We start from the raw sequence: 20,334 nt of genomic DNA, 5'->3' as shown, positions 1-20,334 counted from the left end.
GCTATGTTCCCATGAAGGGCTGTTTAGGAGAGTTTCATGAGGTCTAGCAAGCTAATTAAGTTCCAAGACGTCTGTTACTGTTGCTGTTTCTAACGTCTATTGAACTGTAAGTTCAGTCTCATACTGTTAAAGCCGTTTCCGGCATTTGGAAAAGCCCAAATTCCAAAACACATCTTCCCTCTTTATGCAGTCGGTGTCAAGGCACAAAAAGCCAACACAGTCAGAACAGTGTAGTTGAGAGACTGAATAAGTGAGATGGCCTGCAGCTTATGGGTCCTATGTGGTTGCCTATCTTTAATAGTATGACCCTTCTATTTCCTGGTGGAGACAGCTGCTATCACTCTGCCTGATGTATGATTGCCCTGGGCCACATGGTTGTGTTGGGGAATCACGGATGTACGATTAATTTGTTTACTCAGCTGGTGTACTTCATAAAAGGTCCACTGAGTTGAACTTGGCACTTTGTAGTAATTGACTAGAGTGGATCCCTAGGTCCTTATCGGTTTGCCTTGATGGGCCTCCATTCTAGTTAAGTGTTGCTCAGACCCATTATAAACAGCAAACAACACAAAATAGTGCACTACACACTCTCTAATGCACTGTGGATCATTCTCTGCTCTATCTATAAAATGCTTTAAAGAAGTAAGGGAACAAAGGCGTGGGAAAATCAAACTCCAAATTGAACATACTGTATTTATTTCCATAATAATATCTATTTGACAGAAATGCTCAATTGAATGGGAATCCCTTTTGACAATGACCATTAGCACATTTTAGAAAGTAAAATTAAAGCTAGTCTCAATTCCCTTTCGGGAGTTTGAGTCAAACCAACGCTGCCTGCTTGCCACACACAAAGTAATTCACTCTAGGAGTGCTCAGATTAAGTAATTATACTAGCACAAAAGCAAGCTCAGTGAGATAGCTTGTGCATAATAAGAACTTGGGGGTATGAATGGAGAGAGCTTAATTTTGCCTGTTCCACAGTTGTCAATGCTTTGTCGAGGCAGTCCTATTCTTGGGCTGTTGGTGGGTCTTATTCAGAGACACTCTTACACTGATTGTAATTACACAGACGTGAGTTAGACTCTGCTGGTTTGGTATGACTCATTTAATGCCAGAACACCTTGAATACACTGCTTGGCACCGAAAACCCATTCACCAGTTCCAGTAAAAACAAAGTGTTGATGAAGCAGACAGCTATAGTGAAAATCATCAATCATGAAATCCTCTTTTTTTTTTTTTTTTGCTTTGAGTCGACTTACTGTGTGCAGTTATAAAAAGCAAAGTTTCACTACACAGATTGAGGCAAAAAAAATTAAAAACCATTTTAAATAAAATAGAATTTTCATTTTTATAAACTTAAAAGTTTACTTCTATTACTTTTTGTTTCTTTATTCTTTTCACATGTCACGTCTTCTCCGACCATTACTCACAATCCATCAATCCAGTTGTAATTTCAATTCTATTAATCCAGTTTGGCCAATTTTGGGGTAGTGTATAGCAGGCACTGACCTTGGTGGTGCTATAGAGGTGAAAGGGAATAGCGGCAAGGTGACGAAACAACAGCAGTGGAGTCGTAGCAGAGAAATTTGATTAAACTGCTCATTGGAAACAACTCTATGAAAGTCAAGCCCTCCAAATAAAAACAAAACAAAAACAAACAAAAAATGATCTTTGTGTTACTTGGAGAGTAACTCTTTGTCACACTTTGGCTGTTACCAAGCTGATTTGATCATATTCTCCACATGAGTCCTGAGATTAAGTTCCTAGTCAAAGATAATACAGAGGTCTCCTGCCTGTTTGCTAGGGGAACGTCTGAAAAAAATGAATTTCATGGCCAGTTCCTCTCTTTAAATCCAAGAGTCTGTAAGTAATAGTTCACTTTTATCTTTTAAATCTGACTGAGCTGTAAAAGTTTTGTGACATCCAGGCACTAAAATACATCAGCTGGTCCTGAGTCATCAGGAGATGCATCCACATCACATAGTGAATCATTCGGTTAGGAAAAGAAATCTTGTGTCTCCTGAGGGCACCTGTGGGGTTATGTCAGTAGATTAAAAACTACTCATTCAAAAATTGATTTTAGATTTAGATAATTTTTGACTGTTACAGGAAAAAACTGTGTATTGAAACAACTGAGAGATGAGTGTGAGACAGTCTGTGGTTCAGTCTACAACATGTCAAAGCATTTGATGATTTTTCCCTTTTTTCAAAAGCGGCACTCAGATCAATAGTGCCAAAACAAAGTTAACAAGCTCCTCCATCTGAACAGCACGACATGATCACACTCTGCTGCTTAGAGTCTGAATGGATTCAACTCTACAGAACCCAACATGTAAAACAATAAGCAATAACCTGCCTTTTCCACCTGATTTAAGCAGTTTCTTAGCAGGGAACATATTAGTAATCCTATAACTAAAGGCTTGGCGTGTCTAGTCTCAGAGTCTGATTTACGTGTGAGATGCTTGTCAGTCAGACTCAGTGATTATGGCTTTCCCTCTGCACAAACACACCCCTAAGTCAGCATATACAGTGGCAATGAGCTTCATCTAAGTATTAACAAATATAATGGTCTAAAATAATAACACAAAATAAAGGAATTTTAAAAATCTTTTTGGAGGTCATTATTAAAATTATTCACGTTTTCCACTAGCACTATGAGGTTTTTGGTTGTTCTCAAAGACATAAAAGAACAGAATATTTGGTGTTATTATTTTAGGCACATCATATTTGTTAATACTCTTGAATTAGATGAAGATGAGATCAAATTTTAGGACAAATTAGTGCAGAAAACCATGAAATTGCGAAAGGTTCACATACTTTTTCTTGCCACTGTACCTGTGTAGATAGACACACAATTGCTGTCCTCTCAGCACAATATGACAGGTCAAATATCATCATATAAATCCCTTGAAGAAAAGATAATAAAAGTGATCCATTGGTCAAAATGGTACTTTCAGTGAGCAACAAAACCCAGGACGTTGAGAGGATCATGAAAACGAGAAGCCCTACATGAAGATTTAAAGCAGTCATTTTACTGTGTATTCATTAAAATTCTGGGAGGTGTGATGAACCCACAGGGCCACTGGAATCCAAATGAGGTTGGGTCATTAAATTTTAACATTTCATTAACGGAGTGTTAGAATGATTTAATCAAAATAACACTTTTATTTTTTGTGTGCATATGTGTGCATGATTCTGCGTCTTCTTCATCAATAAATAAATAAAATAGCAAAACAGGCCAAAATAGAAAATGTGAAGAAAAGAAACTAAAAACCTTTGCCTTCTTTTTTGTGTTTAAAACTGACTTTATACGAGTCCATCTACAGAATGTTTGTATGTGAATTACAGCAGTAATACAGTCTGAAGAGGTGCTTGTTAGCGGTGATGAGACAGTAAATGTCGCTATGACTGGGCTTTAATCTAAGCTGATTGGACATGACTTAGGCAAATGCAAAAGGGAAATCTAATGTTTAATGTTTTCACATCCGTAGCTCACTGAGCCTGTGGTATGTTCAGATTATGTCTAACAGACATTTTCCATGAACAACTGGAGTTTTTAACAACTATTTGTAGCCATGTGAGGTTAGGTTGGCTCTATAATAACCATGTGATTGGTTAAGTGTGGCACCATTTTATCACTGGCTTTTCTAGTTGTCTTTCAAAACATGATGAACTGAGTTTTATCAATGTTATTAACCATGTCATAAAGTTTTATCCATGAAAAGTTAATTTGCGATGATTTATCGATTATAGTTATTTTGCCCAGCCCAAACTATTTTATAGAACCATCCACAGCCGGTCCACACCATCTATTCTTCTAAAGCACCAAGGCAGTAATGAGTTTAAACTTATTTTTTTATTGAAATGTAGTTTTGCTTGGGATTAAAGATAGTTCAAACCCACTGGATAATAATGAGCGACTCAAACCTTGGTTGCATGTGTGAGTCGCCAGAAGGAAGTAATTTCTAGAAATAAGCGAATGACAAAATACGAAAAAAAAAGTGTTAGCAAGAAAGGCTGATGTGAGACATTTCTGAAGCAAAATATTTTTAGTACAATCTTGTCAGTTCTGATGCAAAAAACTCTGCATCTAGAAAAAAGAAATGCTCCCAATCCATGTAAGTTGTCCTCCATGAAGAACTATGACATCAATGTTATCATCTCTCGTAAGAACACAGCGAAAAATGACTCATCATCATGTTGTTTGATTAGACTGGTTCGCAGCAACCTCAAATGACTGCTGAGTAGCCAAGGTTAGGATAAGACAAAATTTGAATTCTGCTGAAAAAAATGTATGTTATGCTTAAGATGGTTAACTTTTTATTAGCACTACCTCAATTTGGGTCGCCTCAAACGAAGGCTTTAGTTTGAATGAGAAAAACACATACAATAAGACAAAAAATAAGAAATGTCAACAGGTTGAATACAATCTGGGAACACTGCACTACATATGAAAACAATCCTTCAGGTATAAGGCTGATCTCTGTGTGGGTCAACACTATCAAAAAAACTAAGAGAACATCGGCACACAGAGCAAGGAAATAGTAAAATGGGCAGCATCAAAAGTAGAAACTGGGTAGAGAACATTTCAAGGGCAATCCCTTCACTTTTGCGGAGGTCTGTCTTTTGCAAAGAAAACACTTCAGGAGGCACTTGGCAAGGTGCAGCTAGTTCATCAAAAATTGCTTCACTAAGACAACCACACAGAGACTACAAGGGGGGCAGATAAAGGATTACAGCCAAAGTATGATCGCAGACAGACAGATGGATGGAAGCAGAGCGGACCCTTATGTAATGTATCTGTCTATATATAAGATATCCTTCCTTTATGGAGTAACAATAAGTTTTACTAGGTTCTGACAAGTAGTATTTTAAGAATATATCATATAAAAGTGTGTAAAATCTTGATTGAGAGGCCTGGTAGAGAATTTATAAAGTCCTTGTGGATTGCAGTAACAAGCCACCTTTGAAGCCTCAGTCATTGTGTGTAAATGGCCTCAAACTTAAAGTCTATTCACTTCATTGAACATTATCAAACTTCTGGCATTATTGAGGAACTGTCTCGCCTCTCAATAAAATATGGCCCTTATTCCCCCCACTGGCAGAATCACTCATCATTTGGATGAACCAAGGAACTGTCTAAAGACATGAAAATGATTTCCAATGACAGCCTGCTTCAGGTAAATGACTAATCACATGGCAGAATAAAAATAGCCATCTGTTAGAATCTCTGGAGCACTAGCGAATATTGAAACACAAGTGTAATACCTCAGAGGCGCAAATGCATTTATTATTCCTCAGATATTTGATAAAAAGGGGACAAATGTGGGAAGACTTTGTAACCTCTCGATGATTCATTTGTCCTGCAAACTATTATTTAAAGATGATAGCTGCTGCACTTAGGGGAAATGCAAGACATGAGAGCACTTTAATCAAGGCAGTCCTGCAACACTCAGGCATGATGGTAACAGACCGGATTTAACTGGTGTCTAAAATGTAGTATATTGAGCTATTTTTAAAAGGAATCTGAACAAAGGGAAAGTATTTTTAGCTACGCGAGCTTCATGGATTTAGATAGTGATGGTTTTGTTTTGTCAGGCCACTGCTTTGGTTCATACCTTTTCATACACTCATTCATGGTTTGCACATATTAATCCTAACTTCTCTGGCGATGCATTTACTTTTTCTCTAGCTCCATCGTGAGGTTGACATTTGTGGTTTGAGTTTGATTTGCTAGAGACATTCAGGGGCCCAAGGGTATAATTCCTAAGGACTTTAATGATCCTCTGACTCTTCCAGGTCGACCAGCAGGTCAAAGTTTTCACTTCAATAAACTATGTCAACATCTTGATAGATAGGATGATACAGTATTCTGATGACTTTGATGTTACCCTGACTTTTCACCTAGCTACATGAGCAGGTGGAAGCCTTTTATTATTATTTAATCGTCAATAATGATTGGATTGAAGGCTGTGGGATTTAGTACAAATGTTCATGTTCAAGTATTTACTGTGATAACTATGATCCTTTGACCTTTTACCTCATGCTATCATCAGGCCAGTTTTATCAATACTTTTATGAGCAAACATCTGCAAAACCTCTGACAGCCCCAAAAAGTTCAGCTCCTTATTATTAAATCTTGATCTATTCATTCTAATATCATTAGGTTAAGCCTAGAAGAACCATGAGATAATTTTAATAATTATTTTATTCCCATTCATGTGTGTGAGGTGTCGCGAGGCTCGACTGAAGGTTGCTGGTGTGCAAAAATGCAGAAGCATGAGGATCATCTGGGTAAAGTTTAAGGCTGGAATCTGGAAAAATTGGAATTTATTCACTGATCAACAAGTATCCGGCTCACATAATAGGTCCATTTAAACATGAAAGATGCTTAACCACGTCAATCCCACAGTATTATAATTGTAATCTTTTTAGCATGCTGACATTAGCATTGAGCTCAAAGCACTATACTGTGTACGAGGCTCTGGCAGATCAAATGTGACACTGCAGCATTTGCACTGTTTTGCGCTGGTTGGTTCTTGGGCTGTGTTAATCTTGTAATCTCAAAGAAAACAATAAATAACCTCATGCGACATGTATACCTGCCTAAAAGGTTTGCCTGTGTTTGTTTTTATTGTGTCAAACTGCTAGTGTAGTAGTGTGTATGAAGTCTTTTCCTCATTCAGCTCTGCATAAGGTTTAGTGTTCCCCTGGTGATAATGACACCTGATGGACTATGACAGACCAGGCCCGGCAATATCAGCTCCTGGTGCTGGCAATCAATTTCAGACAGCGGCGGGGTCTGTGCCACGGTGTCCATCTTTATAATTTGATTTGTTATCCCGTCGGACAGTTGTTATAGCAATCATCGCAGCGATCACTCCGCCAACCATGACCCCTGCTTCTGGCTTCCCTCCCTTAATCCTACCAAGACTGTTGCACCATTTCAACAGTTCTCTGCCAAATGCAACAGCTACAAAAGTTTGTCTTAATTGTGCCCCTGCACCTTCTGTCACTCTTCTTCTTAGCCGCCAACTGTTACCTTTGACTTCATGCATAATTCCCATCCTACCCAACCTTCCTCCCCCATGTAATGAAATACATTTCCCACTGCATCCAAAATGTTTGGACATCCCATAATTTTGTAATTCGCCCCTGACTACAGATGTTGGCAGGGTGGTGAGCCAGCCGCGCCCCAGTTAATCATAGATTACTTTATCTGGGCCATTTCAAATCCTCATGCGTAATGCAGTGCTACCTCAGCAGCAAGTAATCACTGCCCCCCCCCCCCCCCCCCCCCCCCAACTCATCCCAAACACACACACACACACACACACTCCACTTCCTCACTTTCCCTCCTGATTTGTCTCCATCTCTCCTCCTGCCCTTCTGTCTCTCCTAAATTTCCCCTCTACCATTCCTCATCTCTTTCTTGTGTCTATGCATGATTGGATATTCTCATCAAACATTCATGAGCTAAACTGGTCCTGAAATGTAATACCATACTATTAGTAACCCTTATTGTACTTGTTAAGGCCTTAGCTGTGACTGGGTGGCATTCCATACAGAGTATTCATAGCCAATAGATCCCAGTCACAATGTGAACCGAAATATGACAGGCAACAGATTCCAGCTGATTACTTGCCAAAAGCAAAATGGTCCATCTCACAACGTGATCGCAAAGGCAGGCAGTATTGAAATGACACTGGACAGAAAACATAGCCTGAGATAGAAAACAGAAGGCAATAAAAAGAGGCAAGAAAGAAAGTTTACTTAAGAGAAAAGTTTGGAGAAATGTAAATGATCATGAGGCAGTGAGAGCAGAGAGAGTGTTGGAATATGCAAGAGCCGAAGAGGCAACTGGCTGCAGCCTTTCATTAGGATTCATGATAGATTACACTTTTAAACACGACCTGTGGTCAAAGCATCGAGGATAGATCACGACGACTCCACTTTTTCTGTATATTCAAAAGCATGTAAAGCTCCGAGCTGAGCTTTCCTCACAAGACTCCCTCCAATTCTCATGCAAATAGAATCAGAGGGCGCTGGGGAAATATTTCTACTGTTGTTTCTTATTACTGTGGGAGAGACAAGTGGGATGTTTGACCCATGCTGGGCAGCGCTGTCTTGAGCAGGGAAACATTAGTTAACATGTCGCACACTGTGCAGACCCAGCCATCACAGCTTCTGTAGCAGAGCATTTTTTAAGCTCCTGCACAAAAATAGCAGCCAAATTATTCTGAAGGAGATGTAGGTCAGGTGTGAGAGAGTGAGGAGGAGTGGGCAGGGTAGGAAGAGAGGGAGAGGGGGATTTTTTTTTATGGTGTAAACAGTGTGGTATACCGCTCGTGTCGGCTTAGATAGTACATCCACACTGAGTGCTGGACATGGACAAAGTCAAACTGACAAAGGCTGGGAGAGGATATATTGTGTTTTTACAGAAAAGGAGAGGACAAAGGATTACACCGCAATCATAATCCCATAATCTACCAATACAGTTTCATATTGTTGCGTGCTCCACTGTGGTGAAGTTATTCCATCATATATTTTGACCACTATTGATTCTAGTGACAGTGAGATTGGCCTGCACTCATACTAGAGTATACAATGCTGTGGTGAACTTGCTAAAACATTTTTACAGCGGGACAATTTTGCTTTAAGTCACCATTATGACAACTGCCTGCTCTTTAAACCATCCCTCATCCAAACCTTTTTATGTATTACAGCTTTAGTCAGCAATCCTCAGAGCAAATACACACACACACACACACACACACACACAGCAATTTCCATTTAATCCATGTACAAGGCTGAAGCGCTCACAGACAATAACACGCAGACAAAGAAGGATTTGCCTATGGCAGAATACCCTTGCTGACAAGCATACTGAGACCTCCATAGACACAGAACAACAATACAAAACAGTGTTATTTTGTTTATAAGTCTGGAATGAGTTGTGGACCACGATGTATCCTCTAGCCAGGATGAATGTTAAACTGAACTAAATCCATAAATGAAGGAGGATAAAGTCTGAATGCACAAAAGCACAAAACTCCATCTAGGTCTATTTGTAATGTAGGCAACGTCTTATTTCTCACTTTAGTATGTCGATGCTTGCATCTCCAACAGATGCAAGACAAGCCAAATTAGCATCTAGGCCAACAGGTGAGGGGGCTGTTACATGGAAACCAAATGCAGCGCTTCAGAAGTGACGGACTAGTGAATATAAAGTAAGAGGATGAAAAGAGGCTCTGGCCCACAACAATGATGCAACTCCACCAGTTGACTAGCTTGATTACCATTAGCTGACCACTCGATTATCATATCAATAAAGACTGTGAAATCGAATAAGGCACAGACCACTGTGCAGTGTTCTAGCAAATAGTTGCATGTTTAGCAGGATATTACGAAACTCTGAATGTTTTCCAGGACACTTTGTGTGAGTGTTTGTTATTTGAATTTCATCAGAAGCCCTAAAAGCAGTAATCCTCATGCACTGGAGCAGCACTCCCTCCTACCTCCCCCCTTGAGGATTAATTCTAAAGAGGTACTCGCTCACTGATGTACGGGTTGCTTCTCTGATATGCTTAGCTGGAAAAGCAGCGGGCTCTGTGTCTGCAACAACTATTCCCCCACAACCAGAAAGCAGAGATTTGTGATCGCTGGAACTAACAGCCACATTTGGTCGGCAATTCAAAAGTGCATGCTGAGGGAATAAATGTGTGTGTGTGTGTATGTGTGTGTCTGCTCAAGGGAGGGAAATGCACTTTTATGTCAAAGAACGGGGTCCGATGGAGTTTGTCATATTGTTTTTGTCTCATTTCCTCCCAAAGAACACACTCCCTTGGAATAAGTGGGCCGCAATTCAGTGTCACTGTGTGTCTCAGCATGAAATCATTGAGGAATGCAATTATCACTTCGCCCAACAGACGTTTCTCTGAAATGAAAGAGAACAACTGAGAACATACGAGGGGAGGAAGAAGGAGGGCTGTGTGCGTATGAGTGGAGAGGGAGGGAGTGTAACACCAGTTAATGTTGACCCCGATGCCTCCTCTCAACTTCAAACATCCTTTTGTTAAATGAGTTAAATCCTAATCTGCTGGTGCCCACCACGATTCATGATGGGTCAAAAGTTTGCCGTATTAACTGCTCTTTGTTCTATTATGTATTTCACTCCAAAACTGTCCAGTAACCTCATGTTTTCAATTGTTTTATGACTATTAAGAGCCATTATTTTCCCCCATTATGACCTTTAAATGATCCCCTCAAAGTGCCACTTCCAAGGCTACAATTTTGTGCTCCATTTCCCTTGGCAGACCTTATCCAAAATTCATTCCCTGAACAATAATTCTTTGCAAAAAAATATTAAAAGCTGTTAAATAGAAAGGAGATCAGATTCCCTTGGCCGACACTCGGGCTCGTTATAATAGAGTGCAAATTTAAAAAGAAGGCAGTTTTTGCTTGAGCATGAGTGAATCGGCTGTAGTGTCTAATGCCGGGCTGGACAGGTGTCGCCCTGGTGCTCAGCAAAAAGTGAAAGAGGTAAAAGAGATAAACTGTCGCCTCCTTACTATTAAAAGAACCCCCTGAGAAAGTAGGTAGGGTAAGGGTGGGTTGGGGGGTATAGAGATTCATCTCCAAACAAAGAGAAACAAACAGAGCTCCTGTGAATTACCCGCTTTTTCTCCACTTATACAATCCACCAAGGTCATGTTTTTTTTAACAGCACACTAATAACACAACAGCTAACAATTAGTACCACCTTGTTTAATTGACAGCTTGGCTGAATTTAAATTATTCAACAAGGGTATTCACTTGCATTTAAAGCAGATTGGGCGTAATAGTTTAATTATTTTTTTTTAGCAAGGCCGTAATAATGTTTACCCAGGCATCGCTCTGAGTAAGAACACAGGCACAAAGACAAGTCCCTTAATACACATGTACACACAGCTGAGGCTATCTTTAGCTACACACTGTACTGAATGTGCTTGGTAAGCAGGCTGATGAAAGGTAACAGCAGGCAAAGAGCTCATTATAGATTGTGATTGGAACTTTTATTTCGGAAGAAGCGCCCACTTCTGCTACACTGTGTACATTTAGGGTTGTCAGCTTTGACAGGTTATTTCTAAATACTTGATTTGATACAATTTCTCCAGATCACATAACTAAGTGAAATCAAAATTGACATAAGCAGCTTTAGAAGGATAGTTGACTGTTATTATAAGAATATTCATACTGCCAATAACATCTCAGGGAATCTCTGGTTTTTCTTTGATTTTTACACCTAAATTTAATGGCTCAATGGCCCACTTAAAGAAAATCACTCTGTGACTGGATATTCCCATCATTCTGCACACACGCGAAAACACCCATGCATCTACACGTATGCAAATAAGCATAAACACAATGGCGGCATTCTGTATGCACACCCACACACAGACACACGAACTGAATGTGAGCTTCGCTGCAGAGTGGTGCCCTGAGAGCTGGTCTGTTGATTAATGATGGGACGAAGGCAAAGAGAGGAGGATGAAACAGAAGTGTTAATAGAGCTATGATAGATTCCTGTATGCCTGGTGTTTTATAGGTGAGTCTCCAGTGCGTCTGCACAATGTAGCAGTACAATACCACAGAGAACTGTGAAGCCTGAGCCCTGTGTGGGAGGCGAAACATGCAGCTCGGATGGACTAGAATATGGAATGAAATATATTCACCTTTCAAAATCACACATTATTAATGGAAATAATTTAACAGGGAGTGAATATTATTAGAATACTATAAGTATTCTTTCAACCACAACAGAGAGGCAACCATAAAGTAGAACTTATTTCTCTAACTTCATTAAAAGCATCTTTACCAAACCTAGAAACAAATCTCTAGACATACAGTATGCAGTCTACAGAGTGATCCTGCAGAAAAATCCTATTTGTTCATACTGTTAGCACGTAGCTGCAATTTAACGTCCTTGTATTTAACCGCTTGAGTAAATGTTCTGAGTCAACAGAGTGTCCTCAGTTTGTTGTCAGGGAAGCAGGTGGAGGAAAATATGTCTGCAACATCTCTCCACTGATCAGAAATAGTCTTTTGTTCAAAAAGTAAATAATTACACATCTAGGAAAAGACAGAAAGTTCTATATTTGGTTAAAATAAAGTATAATAGTGCCTTAACTTGGGTTTGTATGTTTGACGTTGGTGCTGCTCACTGTCACACTTTTATTTCACTACCAGCGGGGTCGGGTAGGATGCAGGGTCTGCTGGGAATGGAAAGATTCAACAGCCATGAAGAGAGTCCTTTTCTACTGAGCTGTGACTTCTGCCCCACTGGGATTAGACAACTTTGCACTTTACAAAGCAGCTCATCAGAAAACATTGGGAGTTGGTGCAACGTGTTTGGGAATTGATTTGAGCCAGAGAAACAGTAAGCAAGACAACAGGAAAGAGAAAAAACAGAAGAAAGAGGTTGAAACTAAAGTTCTGTCCAGGAATCTAGGAGCACGACACCGAATGAGAAAAGAGAGTGTTGATACACTGAGGCATTATTAGCCATCAGTCTTTTTATGCTGCATTACTTAATCAGCCGGGTTTAGACATTACTAACTACTGATAACAGCATTTGTCCCTGTTCACAACAAAAAGCTTTTTTGATAATTAAGAACAACGGGAATCAATGCTGTGAAATGTTCAAGTGAGGTCCAGGCAGAGATTTATTTATGAAAGCGACCATATAATAGGGGCACATTTTTCACCGTGAATAACGGCTGTTGGGCTGTTGTTCCCATATCCTGCTAGAGACGCAATTCATCAAGACCAATAAGAGCTGGTGATTTGTCTTCTGGTCTTTGTCTGGTGGAGGAAGCTGACGAAAACCAAAGGAAATGACCACACAATGTATAGCCCTGCATATCACTGAATTAATGCACAGTCCAACAACTATCTATCATGTGCTGGAAGCAGGCTACATGCAACCACAAGGCCCAAACAAATAAATAATAAACAAAAGGATAAAATCATATTACAAAATCCTCCTACAGTTTAAATTGCTGTTTAGCAATAAGAAAGATGGAAAACATGGCTAATTGTGGCCACTGGATGTGAGAATCAAATGATTTTCTAAATGATATAATCCGATTTCTTTGCACAACACCAGTCACATCTATCCATTTTGTTTCGAGGTCTCAATTGCTACAAGTCTAAGACAGCTGACTGTGTCTTTTCTACGCTCCACTGACAAGTACAGTTCCTGGGGTGAGAAATCTCCCGACATCCACCATTCTGGACGACCTGTCATTGTTAATAGTGAGTGCATGGAAGTGGCAAGATTTTATCGCAAATGAACTCTCTTAACATGCAGATTGTGACACACTTTGCTTTGGTGGGTGCTTGTGCATCACCAAGGAGGAACATACCCACCCACACACCACAAGAATATATGCTGTCCACATAAAGGACACTAGTTGCTGGACACAAATCCCCACTTATAAGTTAAAAACAGCTGAGAGAGACAAAAGACAGATAATACCTGCTATCAGCAGGAGTTAGTGTGGACGCAAATGAGAGGCAAGCACCACTGGGTCCAGAAAAGTACTTATACAGTAATAATTCTTGATTTCTTTCACATATTTATTACCATGGGGATAGAAAATGCTTCATTTGTAGCATTAATGTATTTTCTCTGTGCAAGCTTAGCATCAGGTATAAAAGGTCTATGTAGCCTAACATGTAAGTTTTTATTGGCTCTTTAATGAGAGTTTTGGAAACAACACATAATAAACCGTATTATAATTCTTGCCACCTAATGGCAGGCATGTTACTTATAGTGTTTACCCACATGATTCAAACAGGAGTCACTCTCACTGAAAGGGGAATTGGGAAAACTGGTTTTGGTCAGTGGTGGATCACTTTTAATTAAGTCTTATTTATTGCTTGAAACTGATTGCTGAAGCGCACACACACAAAAGTTAGAACAGAATTTCTATACAGTGTGTTTCCCAGTTGATAAAAATATTACACCGTGTAGTTTAATGTGTTCATGTGAGCTGTATTATAGCATAAAACACCATGACAAAAAATACTCTAGGCTCAGTCCTCAGTTACAAATTAAAAGTTTCCTTCAAGAGCAACGATGGAGAGATTTGTGCTGAGCTGTAGTGGTCACTGTTTTTTTATAGTACGTTTTTTAAATTGCACCCAAGATTGTGAAATGGTTTGCTTGTATAAAAAGAAAAAGTAATTTTAAGACCACAAATCACTTCTATAAATCTATAAACATTGTAACTCATCTTTTTGCAAATGATATCCTTGTATTAGGAGGATGAATAACTTAAACTCTCAGTCTGCAGCTCCGATTATTGGTTTACTGATTATTTGTTTACATCCACACTTCTGGCTGATTGTATTTTCACTCCTCCTCATTCTGGTCTAGACATAATGCATTTTTAATGTGTTTTCTGCTTTGACATTTAATGTTCTGGTTTGGCCAAGGCACTCTCACTCTAACTGCACTTAGATAGCCGTACAGTACACCTATGTCTATTTCGATTTTATTCTTGCTATTATAAATTACGTTAGCAGTGTATTTTATATAAACCTTTTAAATTATGTATTCATTTATTTATTTATTTACAAGTAGCAAGAAAAAGTATGTTAACCTTTTGGAATTTCAAGGTTTTCTGCTTTAATCTGTCATAAAATCTGATCTGATCTTCATCTGAGTCAAGAGTAATAACAAATATGATGTGCCTAAAATAATAACACAAACATCACGTCTTTATTAAGAACAACCATAAAATCCTCATAGGTGGAATTAATAACTGGTTAATTTTGACTGGCTGTCCACTTCACGCTAGCACTATGAGGTGTTTTATGCTTGCTCTCAAGGCAAAAAAGATATGATTTTTTTTTTTTGTTTTATTATTTTACGCACATTATATTTGTTAATACTCTTGACTTAGATGAAGATCAGATCACATTTTATAACAAATTAATGTAAAATTAAATTAAGGACAGCCTAGAAACGGCTGGGTTACACTCACATACTTTTTCTTGCCACTTTGTATACCTCACAATCTCAAAAGGTTATTCCAGCTCACTGTTGATGATGATGAAAAGTCATTGCAATTCTGTGACTGACACTGGCGATTTCGTCTCTAAGCACTGATATGTGAGTGAACTATGTTCTGTACAGTCCCTGAACGCGTCACACACAGACTGAATGAATGACAGCTTTGTCACTGCTTGTGGTCATGTTCTGCAGCCTTTGTCATGCACATGCACTCTTGCAAAAACCTAATAAAAAACCTGGTCACGCATATGCATGGCAGAGAAATCTGTGTTCTCAGGGTAGATGTTTCTCTAATCCTTGAACCCTGAATAGGAAAACCAGTTTATGTGACAGTTTGGCCTAAAATTAGCTTACTCTAAAGCCTACTGTAACCTGGCCACATAAGTGCATTTAAACACAGTCACTGTGAAGCATTTAGTCACTAAAGAGACAGAGATTTTTCTCAGGAGCTAGTGGAGACGAAGCAGAGCTAAAAACAAGAAATATTATACATTTCAAATATCCAGCTCAATTCTCATCTTCACTGACTAAAAAGAAAAATCTTTTGCTCTTTTTGCTGATTAAGTCTCAACTACTTTCACCAGCTACTCAGTAACGTTGTCTATCTGTCATTTGCTGCTGAGCAGTTTGTCTCAAATAAAAATACAATCTGTGTGTACTGCTGTGTATTTATTGTAATTTAAAGTAGTCAATATTACCCGTGTTATGTGGACTGTTTAATGTGGTGATAATGCTGGGGTGTTACTGTGGTGTGAAATAACATTTTGTGATGTGCAGTGCTCTGGTTTCTCTAAAAATATTACATAGCTACCTCTAAACCAGTGCGTGATCTACAGACCCTTTGAAGTATCAAAACATGTTTGTGAATGGGGAGATTGAACGGCAAACAAATTCACATGCAGCAAATTTAAACTGACCATCCATTTTTGTTAAGGCTTAAGGAAGAAACCGGGCAGATGGAGGAGAAAATATTCAATACCTGACCTTTTCTGTTTACCAGAGTGATCCTAAACTTGGGAAACATGTACCTGAACTAAGACTTTCACACAAATTACTCAAAGGTCATGTTATTCTGCTTTTCAAGAAGAGTCCGTGCTGCTGATAGCGTCAATTTTTTTTTTTTTCAAAGTAGGACCCACACGAATGATCACAGTCTCACTACTGCTGTTTCTCACACACTGCCAGATTTGATGTTTTTCTCTTTGCAGAGACACTTGTTGGCTCTGGTAAGCATTTAGCTTGCGTGTAGCAAAAAATAAATAAATACTGTATGGTACAAAGCCACAGGATTAAAATTAATTGAGAATTCACACTTTGTTTTCTGGCAGCAGATTGTTTACTTGTTTGTCAGGTGCATGTGTGTGCCAATTCTTCAATGCCAAACGAAGCCAATTTGTGTGTGTGTGTGTGTGTGTGTGTGTGTGTGTGTGTGTGTGTGTGTGCCTTTGCACAGTGTCAGGGGGAATCGCCTGTTGGGGTTATGGAGGGTGCAGTGCGGGGTGATGAATAGGATGCTTTTGTGTTCAGTCTATCTGCTGTCTGCAAACCACTGAAGGGGAGAAAGGTGAGAGAGTGGGGGGATAAGGTGAGGGAGATAAAGGGGAAGAATAGAGGAAGAGAGATAACGTTGGGGAGGGGAGATCAGAGAGACACAGTGTGGGGAGTACAGGTGAGAAGCACAGGGGCGGACAGGTGAAGATGAGGAGGGGGAATGTCAGAAAGGAACAGAGAGAAGGACCACTGGGGCATTCAAGAACACTGCACTATTGTCTCCACAGCCAACACATCAGACACAGAAGTCGGCTAATGTAGGAAATCATTATAAATCATCTTAGTTTAGAAAAGAAAAAACAGCAATCTTGAGCACCCTGCAGAACACAAACTTGACCCCATGGCCTCAACCTTCACACATGATGGGGTTTGGAAATGGGCCAATCATACTGCTGGCTGCTGATGAGTTTAGCCAAAGCTCTAAGCATTGCTGTGGCCACTTTAACGCATATTACATTAAGAGAACCATTCAACTGTACTGCTTTCTAATAAAAAATAATGTATAATACATTTTAAATGGCACAGCAATACAACAGAGACCGGGGTGGCAGCATCAGAAGGTCAACTGAGATGCAAAGTCTTGATATGTGATATTTCAGAGACCTTTAAACACAAAAAACATTAACATTAACTAAGCATCACACGAGGAAGGAAGCACACAGGACCTTTCTGGTCTGACTTGAGCTGAGCAGGTACATCCAGTTGCTCTGACAGTGTTAGTGCCTTTCTTTTGGTACTAATAGAAATGTGTCAGTGGCATTTATTATCAAAAAGCTGGCATGTAAAGCAGAAGAAATGTGCTTTTCAAGCAAAAATGCCACGCATTATCTGGTTCCAGCTTCTCCGCTGCTTTCTTTATCTCATATGAGAGTTAATTGAATAGTTTTAGGTTTTAGACAAAACAAGTGACTTGATAGACAAAACAGCTTTATGAGCTTTATGAAAGTGTGATTTGTTTACTATTTTCAAACATTTTATAAATGAATTCATTAACCAGTCATGTAAATAATAACAGCTGCAGCTCTACTGGCATTTCATTTGTGATCTAGCTTCTTATTTATACATTTGTTATTTTCTTTTCTCTATTTTTCATCATACTAAATTGAACATCACTAAGTTTTGTTAGAAACTTAATCACTGAATTGTAGAACTATGATTGCTGTAATTGATTACTATATTTGCTTTATTGTGTAAAAGAAGTAGAATATTTAAAGTGATACCCATCCCTAACAACAGAATGGATAATGAAGCAGAGAGGCCAGTCCATCCCCCTTTCCATGTTATTACATCTGAATTGGAGCCTGTGTGTATCCAGTTTTCCTTTTGCTCTGACTCTCTGTATGACATATCAGGGTAATGATGCCTCAAGTATCTTTTCCCAGTCATAAACACTAGTGCGCTGTTATATAAATGGCGAGAAAAATTAGACTAAAATAAAACAAAGTAAATGTGATGTTTGGAGTTTCTGCTCTAAATGGGATTGAAAACAACACTTTTTGGATTTTCGCCAAATCTGAATAGAAATCCACTCCACACAGATGTGTATCTTTCCAATCTGCCCACGCGTTTGTCACGCATTCAGATCTTCATCTCTCTCAAAACAAACACAAGACACTTTAAATGATGCCATTTAGCACCAGTGAGCTGTTTTGCCCACAGAAAAAGTAATCAGACAAGAGGAACAATCACAGGGATGTACCGCTGACTGTTGATTCAGGCATACACATACTTATTCTTGTTCCATTTTGCAGCTGTTTTTCTATCTGATTCAGAATGAAAACTGGCCTGGAATAACTAACCCTACCATAGACAGATAAATACTTTCTGTCTACCCACACTGGGGGTCCTCTGAGGCCATCACAGCATGGCTTTTCTATGATGAAACAGCAGCAAGCGATGGAGGGCAGAGGGAGTGGGCGATTAGGACACAAACTGTTTCTCCACAAACAGCAGGATGAGATGTGGAGCTGGCAGAGATATGGCACCCATACCCCGAGCACAGCCAAAACAGCATTTACACTCACTCCTCTCTGCTCTGCAAAGTTCCAGGCTTTCTAAACACACACTGGCTATTTTTTTGAATGCATGTAGCAAACAGCCTTTGAAAGTAAATAAAGTGAGCCAACTGTATGTGAGCGAGTTCATTTGCATGATAACAACATGTCTGGTGCATGCGTTTCATTTATCAGGATGATGTTGTCAAAGTCTTTTAAGGTTTCTCTGTCTCAACTATGATTCCCCTCAAAGATATCAGCCCAAACAATGGAATAGGTGAATAGTGTTGATGAAGCCAGGTGATGATGTGAGGAGGCAAACATCATTAGCCTCCATCATCACACTTCATCAGAGGAGAGGGACTGTGCCCGATCTGTTATGCGTAATGGGCTGGAAGTATGAACTAAAGCAGATGGCTTTATGAGTCATACAATAAGGGGCTCATAATTGAATATGTATCATCCATTTTTTCGCTTATCTCAATGGAAATCCATTGCGAAGGCACCGGGGAGCTGCCATCACACCACATCAGCTGGATTTCAATGAGACTTTCCAGTAGTGCAAATAACATGAAGGGGATGAAAGAGAGCTAAAGTACAGTGCGGCTCTGCTGATTGATAACAGACTGATAACAGGATCATTTGTGTGGTGATAAATGACACTCCCCCCAATCCCCATTAAGCTATAAATCCTAGACAAGCACAGAACAGTTTTCATTTGCTCTTTCATTCATTTTGCTTTGCCCTGTACGGCCTGATTCAGCTCAAATGTCATGGACTTTGATGTGGTGTAGTGAAAACAGTTTTACAGCGTGAAAAGTGAGATTAGTGGTTTTGGATTGAAGTGTTTCTGTGTAGTTTGAAACCTGGGTCCAAAACCCAACTTTGTACACAACATAAACTTACAGGCTATAGAGAGAAGTGATGGTAAGTCAGCTGTCAGTCACCTGGGATTTACTAACACCTTCACATGAGCTAAACTTTTAGTTTTTTTGTGTTGGTTCATGCATTGAGAGGAGCTCCTGCTGCTCTAAGCTGTTCTCACTTTCCCAGCAACAAGACGGCTGCGTATGGAGCAATTACAGCCCGTCTCTTACTCCTAATCCCGTCCTCTCGATCTATCCTCCTGCTCCACCTCCTCGCGTCTCTCCTCCACCGAGCTACACACAGCAAGTGCAACAGTACTCACCCCCAGCTTCTTACTCCGTATCCTCACGTATCCCTGTTTGACTATGTCGTTGAAGTTGGAAGCCATGGTGAGAGGAAGCGGGGAGCTTCCTGTCCGAGGTGTGAAGCGGAATAAAGTCGCCTCAGTGTTCGCAGGGCGAGATCTTGGATCCGGGACTCGGTCGCTCCGACATCCAGAGGGAGGAGAGCCGGTGGTGGGCAGCCTGCTCCAGCGTCAGCGCTCGGGCTGGTGGCCGGCTTCAGCGGCGCGATCCAACCGGGAGAGGAGGGAGATACCATTCGTCAGCTGATCCACTTCAGCCCGAGAGGAGAGCATGGGAGAGGCGCGCTTCCTGGACCACACCATCCCGGAGCGGTGAGGGGGGTGGGGGCGGTGGGGTCGGTGCCGGGGAGGGCGGTGGCAACGCTCCCAATTTGACTTTCTGTCCTTTCTTCTCTTCTCTTCTTCTTTTTTTCTTGTACAAATGTCAGTAGGCACCTGTAGCTGTGTGATAACGACAATGAGTCATTCCCCCCAGAGATATAATTAGGGTGGCC

The 20,334-nt window shown here is 40.0% G+C and overlaps 1 protein-coding gene across 2 annotated transcripts in view; it reads right to left on the bottom strand.

Moving 5' to 3' along the window:
• The window catches only part of dok6 (docking protein 6), a 40,231-nt gene extending 20,105 nt beyond the window's left edge, over positions 1-20,126 (bottom strand). For both annotated transcript variants that reach the window (XR_003298846.1, XM_026361046.1), the window contains exon 1: positions 19,799-20,126. Coding sequence is in view for 1 of the 2 variants with exons in the window: in XM_026361046.1 (XP_026216831.1) it covers positions 19,799-19,864 (66 nt within the window). In the remaining variant the exon portion in view is untranslated. The remainder of the gene's footprint in view (positions 1-19,798) is intronic.
• Positions 20,127-20,334: the final 208 nt, after the last annotated feature.

The sequence above is a fragment of the Anabas testudineus genome, chromosome 2, assembly GCF_900324465.2.
Source record: "Anabas testudineus chromosome 2, fAnaTes1.2, whole genome shotgun sequence".
In the NCBI taxonomy this organism is placed as follows: Eukaryota; Metazoa; Chordata; class Actinopteri; order Anabantiformes; family Anabantidae; genus Anabas; species Anabas testudineus.
This window is presented reverse-complemented; position numbering and strand designations above follow the sequence as displayed.